Source organism: Metarhizium acridum (genome assembly GCF_019434415.1).
Source record: "Metarhizium acridum strain ARSEF 324 chromosome Unknown scaffold_443, whole genome shotgun sequence".
Lineage (NCBI taxonomy): Eukaryota > Fungi > Ascomycota > Sordariomycetes > Hypocreales > Clavicipitaceae > Metarhizium > Metarhizium acridum.
In genome coordinates, this window is record NW_027094036.1 from 175,555 (window position 1) to 182,400 (window position 6,846).

General features: G+C 49.4%; 3 protein-coding genes across 3 annotated transcripts; all 3 read right to left on the reverse strand.

Annotated features, from left to right (window-relative positions):
* Positions 1-655: 655 nt before the first annotated feature.
* CDR1_7 (Multidrug resistance protein) lies at positions 656-1,490 on the reverse strand (the record flags this gene model as incomplete). The annotated part of the gene is made up of 2 exons (XM_066121129.1): positions 656-1,082; positions 1,135-1,490. 2 exons carry the CDS (start codon positions 1,488-1,490, stop codon positions 656-658), a joined length of 783 nt encoding a protein of 260 aa, XP_065973886.1.
* A 2,415-nt stretch (positions 1,491-3,905) lies between these two features.
* On the reverse strand, positions 3,906-4,746 carry CDR1_8 (Multidrug resistance protein; the record flags this gene model as incomplete). The annotated part of the gene is made up of 2 exons (XM_066121130.1): positions 3,906-4,250; positions 4,309-4,746. 2 exons carry the CDS (start codon positions 4,744-4,746, stop codon positions 3,906-3,908), a joined length of 783 nt encoding a protein of 260 aa, XP_065973887.1.
* Positions 4,747-6,364: 1,618 nt separating this feature from the next.
* Positions 6,365-6,556, reverse strand: J3458_017764 (uncharacterized protein; the record flags this gene model as incomplete). The annotated part of the gene is made up of 1 exon (XM_066121131.1): positions 6,365-6,556. The coding sequence occupies one exon, from the start codon at positions 6,554-6,556 to the stop codon at positions 6,365-6,367; it is 192 nt and encodes a 63-aa protein (XP_065973888.1).
* Between the last annotated feature and the right edge of the window lie 290 nt (positions 6,557-6,846).

Below are 6,846 nucleotides of genomic sequence, written 5' to 3' on the forward strand. Positions count from 1 at the left end.
GGTGCATCATAAGCCGGACCTGCCGAGCCTTCCGAAAGCCACTTCCTGAGTCGCCTCAACTCGGACTCCAACTGGAATGCGACTTTATTGTCGACTAAACCGATTACTGTAGTAGATCACCCTAAACCCAAGGCTTGGTCGAGCAAGCTAATGGAAGGTCACGTCCGAGGCTGGCGCGACCATGCTTGTGGGAGTCGGAAGTCCGCCCAAAGTGGTTGGGATATCTGTTTGTCGCCACGACAACGTGCACTCTCACCTGGCGCCATTATTAATATGAGAGTTCAGGTAAGATTGAGAAGTAGGGGGTATGTGTGCTGGGTGGTATAAGAAGACAAACCGGGAACAGAACTTGTCAGGTTGCGAAGCTGGATAGGAAATATAAGCGATGACCAGCGTTTCATGCTCTCTGGGTGAGACATAAACGTGGGATACATGAACGATGCACTGCTAAAGGGTCACAGCAATCCAATCATGACTAAATCGCTGGCCAAGGTAAAGGGAGGTTTAAGATAACTTGGCAAAAACATCTGACATACAGAAAAAACTTGTTATTACTCGACCCCTCTATCTTCCATGCATTTATTACGGTCTAATTCTAGATTCTGTATGCTTTTTTCAAACACCGTGATTGTTAGTGAAGCAGAATACTGCTTTTTCATCTGCTCCGGGCCTTGAACCGAGGCACTCGCAAAAGATAATACAAGGCAAAGACACAAATTACATCGAAAACGATGTAACCAGTCAATATACCAGCATTTCTCCATGCAATACTCTTATCCGTGCTTAACCCGAGGCTTCTTAGCACGGTATCGGCCATGGAGACGGGGCAAAACACACACGGCCCGTCAGCGCTCTCAGAATTCACAACGTAACCTCCGGTATCACGCATATATGCCTCAAGATAATTTTGGCACCGCCCGCGACCTGGTGGAAGGGGGATATGAAGCATCTCTACCGGAGAGCACTGTACGCGAACCCCCGCCATGCCTGCAATAGCAATGCCTTCGAGGAAGTAAGTGAGGGGTGAGACGCGATACATGAACTTCCAAAAACCAGGCAAGTGGTCCGGGGTCACCAAGATTCTATGGCCAGTTAGCGTATTTTCACCTTTGGGGTCCGAGCCAGCAGGCATACCCGCAGAATACAAGACTCAGCCAGAAGCAGAGCGTAGCCATCTGGATCGCGGTTTCAATTTCCTCGACGATTGCTGAGAAGGCTTGAGAGATGGTGCAACTCCAGAGGACGAAGAGCCATAAGAGCATAAAGGCCAACCCCCCGCGCTCAATCACGCCAAAGGAGGAATCTCCGTTCAGGTACATGCCCGTCGGATAATACCAACAAACGAAAATAAAGACGGAAATCAGGGTAAACCAGGCAACCTCCACAACTAAGTTGGCTGCTACCAAAACAACCCACGAGTATAGTTTGGAGTCGCGCTCTCGCACCTCGAATAGATGCCGTGCTCTGATGAAGCGTGGAATGATAAGCATGGCGAGGATACTAAATAACTGACAAGTCAAAAAACTGAAAATAAAAGGCTGACAAGACCCTGGTATTGTTATCGGTTTTTGTAGAATGAGATACCATTCACTAGACCCTGGGGGATTTGTCAGCGTCGATTACTCAAGGTGGGAAAGAGTGAAGCCATCTAATCCAATACAAGTTGCCGTCTTTGTGTATAAGTAAATCGGGCTCCTCCACTGGTCTCGAAATGTCCGTTGCACTAGGTATGAGCAGTTGATGAGGCACTAGTCGCTCCATATCCGCCTTGATTCTGCCGCCGCGCATCTGCCGGCACGACGGTCGTAAAGCCCGCAAGCTGATCGAGTACCTCTTGTCTTTCCGTACTATTATTCCACTCCTGAGACCAGTTTTGGTGGCCGTCGGCCGACTTGGTAGGGTTTTCTATTACATCCATCATCCACTCTGCCGGGTTCTCGTCAACCAAGCATTTCCGCGATCCTCGCGACTCGAAGTACTGTTTTAAAACTGTAGCATCTGGCCCGATATCTCCAAAGTAGACAGTTTCGCCACTTCTAAGAAGAAGAAGACGATCAAATTGATTTAAATAACTGGGCCGAAGGTTGATGAACTGTACATAGGATGGTGTGGCCATTATCTGCAAGCTTGCGTAAAGAGCGTGCAGATTGACCAGGCTGTCTGACTATCGAGACCCGATGTTGGCTCATCTATAAAAGAGTCAGCAAGCTAACATCCATTTACGAATAAATTACTTGCCAGGAAAAGTACGAGATCCGGCATTGCAGCCATCTCAACTCCGATAGATAGTCGTTTGCGTTGTTCTACACTTTAACCCTTCGCCCGGAACACCAACCGCTGCCTCCGCGTAGGCTTCCATATCAAGCATCTTCAACACACTTTCCGCGTAGGCCAGCTTTTCAGACTTAGACCGCGTACTCGGCTGCCGCAGTTGTGCACTAAACTGCAGTGCTTCACGAACAGTCGAGGTGGGGAGATGGTTGTCGTCCTGCTTCACGTATCCCATCTTTGCTGGTAGTCACCGGTAGCGCCTCTTGGCCTACCGTCAACGAAAATGGTCCCATGAGCTTCTCCTCGCAAGGCTCTCCCGGCCAGAACATCAAGAAGAGTTGTTTTTCCAGCCCCCGTGGCACCCATCAGAACTGTGAGACTTCCCCGGCTTCAGCCATCCACTGATATCTGATAATAGTCTTCGATTCCCTCCACGAGTTTTTATGTCATATGATATCTCACTCCATTGAAAGGTTGAAGTTTGTCGGCTTCTTTGTATGGCCGTCGTGACATCTGGCTCGCTGTAGGGGCCGTGTTCACACGTCTTGGAGCCTAAAGTCGGCATCGTTTGCGCCGATTTCGGCTTCAGATATGCCCGTCTCTTCACCACATTCAAGCTTTTGCAAAAGGCTTCTTGAACAATAAACACCTCTCCACGCGACTTTTGGGCCGGGATGTATTCTGCTGCCAGTAAATGGCCGATACAGAAGATGACCATCATCGCGAGAAGAATGGCCATGTTTCTCCACATATGGGCTTCAGTGTACCCGTATTTCAACCTGAGAAATTCGCTTCCATCAACTAGGTCAGTGCCGGCAAGTCTACCAACTTCCGCACATAGTTTTCCCAACTCGAAATGTTGCGGTAGTCTGGGCCATCTGGAATAGTAACCGAGCATAAAAATTGACGACGGCGTAGTTCATTAATCATGACGCCTTCGTAGGTGTAGGCGATTGGGATTTATGTAGCGGAACCAAGCAAGCCACGGAACCATAGACGGCGGGGGGACGACATATCCTGTATATAGCACACATAAAAGAGTGAGAATAGAAACTGGCGTCAGTGTCCCATCCCGAGATCTCGAGAGGAAACCTATCATCCGGAAGAGCATGGCCATAGCAAGCAGATTGACCATCATAAACAGCCAGTAGGTGAAGAAGGATTCTCCGGTCCTTCGAAGATTTGTCATGAAGTAAATCGGAAGATGGAGCATAAAGGATAGGGCTACTTTGGCGGGCAAGTCCAATATCATGAATGCGACACGATCCACGAAAGTATGATAAAAAGCATATCGACTCTGCTTCTCCACGATTGGCCGTTGTGCATACATGAGGTCAACCTCAAACGCTGGGACGAAGGAATTCAACATGGTGACGAAAAAAGAAGGGTTGAGCGCGGCAACAAACTATCGGAGCCTTCACCGAGGTTGTAGTATGCACTTCCAATGATAAGGCCCAGGATCACATTGGCAATCTGCATCGACACAACAGGGGCGACGTGATTGTGTAGGCGTTGATACGCCCTTCGAAGACACACGATGATCTGTTTGTGTATTGGAAGGGGGAAGGTTGACGGCCGCAGGCTGCAAAACCAACGCATCAGCCTAAGATATACTAATGTAAATATATTGGAGCTTACCTTGTAACGTCCCCTGGAGCCTGTTTGTCCGTCAAGTGACTTGAATCTCTGCCATGGATGGGATTTGCCAACTCAAACTCTGCAATCTCATCATGGAGCGACTTGGCCTGACGGCTCATCTTCCATGCCGAGACAAAATCGTCTCGAGATCTTGGTGTGCGGTTGCTCCAGCCTTCTCGAGCAACACGCTCTGCTGGATTAGTTATAGATGTCAAGAAATCCGGAGTGGTTGCATTGGCAGGTCTGGCGAAGCCGAGGGCTGTGAAATAGTCGGCAGCGGCGTCTATGGGCCCAAAGTAAATCTCGCGACCCTCATAGAGAAGCATTACTTTATCGAATTGCTAATTGAGATTAATCGGGGCCTGGGTAAGAACCTGGACTGGAGAGCAAGAGTCTAACCTTGTACATGGATTCCGAGGCCTGGTATAAACTCATGGCAACTGTAGACTGTAGCACATTCGTCGAGCGTCTAAGAAGATCAATAAAGCGCTGGGCCGTCAAACTGTCCAGCCCTCGGGTGCTGTTATCCCAACATTGCACCTGTGCTCCGCCAATGTAGGCCTCAGCAATGCTTGTTCGTCGTTTCTCGCCACCGCTCACACCTCTAATAAGGGCATCCCCTATCCGCGTATCGTATCCCGAACTCAGGCCAAATAGCGAGGCAATTAGACGCGCTGTACCTTCTGCTCCCTGCTTATTATTTTGCTGGTCAAATGTCAGATTCTGGCTTGGCCGAGTTGAAGCTGCAAACTCCAAGGTCTGACCCAGAGTAAGCTCTGGGAAGTGGACATCGAGTTCGCCAAGGTTGATACATTCCCCGGGTGCGTTGCGGTGCATTCTTTGTAAGACATTCCTGTAAGTGGCAAATCAATTTTTAGCTTATTGATTTCAGCTTGAGATGGGTAGATGTTGATTTGAATAATACCTTGATAGTTGATGACTGATCCTGCCCCAACATGGAAGCCGTGAGTATCTCCAGACAAGGTTTAAGGAATGTTGAACACCCGCTGCCAGGCCGTCCCAGAACTAGAAGCATCTCTCCTGGAAGTATTAAGCCTTCAAATCCAGACAAGATCTGAACTTGTTCTCGCGACCGTATAGCTCGACATGGTCTCGTAAGAGCCGATATGTAGGTGTCTAGATATTGTTCGGACGTCCGACGACCGATGCACTCCAGGTTGCTAAAAGATATACCGATTCGACAACGGCGACGGCTTTTTTGTGCACGCAGCCACTCTTCAAGGCGCGCTTGATGGGAGCCATCATTGTCAACAACTCCTGGAGGTTCAATACCATGCTGACTCTCCATTCTCGCGGCAGAGATGGCCAGCGTGGAGCGCTTCGAAGTTGGAACGCTTGGAGGAATGTGGTAGCGTGGACGTGGTACCTGGGTTAGAAAAAAAAGGAAATGGTAAGAATATGAATCTTGGAAAGCGACGGATTGAAGGCCGTACCTCTAACTAATTAAATGCAGCGGGTGTCGAGCAGGATGAATCGCAGCTTCGTTGCACGTTGGATTGTTCCCAGAAGAGGGCATCACGCCCAGACACATGACAGGCATGCTACGCGAAATGAAGGGCAGACCTGGAGCCAACACCGGCCAATAACTTACCCAGGGACCGGCACTTTACATTACAGCGAGGTTGAAAGAGTTGAACCGCCCAATTCGTCGACCTTTACGCAGAGTACGTATGATGACTACTTCACACCCCGTGTGTCAAGCTGAGGGTACAAGAACACATATTTATCAGTACCTCTCGTGGCATAAAGAGTACTGTTACCAAGCGGAAGGGCCAAGACGCGTTGGCTGGCAAGATAAACAAGGCCAGCGTTGTTCATGTTGGGGCTGTGCCTACACCGGAGGGGTTGCATTGGCGACGTAAATTATGAATTATGACCGCTGCCCCCTCCAATTCCACATGCATCCGCATGCGTCTCATGATACCCTCCGACAACAAACGGTTGGGTTCTGGCACCAGTCTATGGAGCATGCTGTACGAGCGTAACATATCACCCTAGATGTGATGTCTGCTCCATCCCAAATTGTTGCCACCAACCGGTGTTATTTTGTGAGAGGCGTATGTATAAGGCCATATGTGTGCTAGAAAGTAAAATAGACGAAAAGTACCAGACCCAACGTAATGATCAGAGTGCCGGTGGCAACGGCCCCCAATGTAATCGTGCCTGTTCCGTGTGCGCAGAGTGGTCAATGACTACCAGACCTCATTTCCAGACTCCAGAGTACCTACAGGGTACAGGTCAACTACAAGACAATACGCCGCTATATCATGTCGTTGCATTACAATATTCCATCCTTCTCGGCGTAGTGTGTAGCAGCAGCCACAGGACGTGAAAGCTCTGCACTTGGGCGCGGACGCCACCGTCGTATTTTGTATCCCGACCTGGACTTCGTTTGGTATTGGCAAATGTAATTCGGTATGAAAATTCCGCACCGTTAATGCGTGTTAAGCGCGTTTCTCCTCCTGATGCGGAAAGGAATCTTGCGGGTTGGCAGCTCTATAGCGATTCCAAACCGGTCTTTGCCCGTTGGAATTGCGTCAATGAGAAGCTCAATGTCATACTGACTAACCATCAGAGCCAGGGCGGATGTGATGACACCTTTAGCCAAGAAGCGGCCAGGGCACATGTTTCGTCCTCCTGTACTCCGTCGAAACTAGTTAGTCGACTAATGGCCAAATTTGCAACCTGTAAACACCATGGCTTCTTACCGCCGAAAGGGATCCAGGAACCTTCGAGCCCCTCGAGAGAAAATCGGGGCCTACTGCCATGGCTATCGTCATCATGAGACAGGTCATGCTGGTATCGATTCCCTTGCCTAAGCGGTCCGCTCGAGGGATCTGCTGGGTCGACTATAAACCGATCCGCCCAAAATGAGTCTACCGGATAAAGAACGCCTTTCGTATTCCAGACATCCTT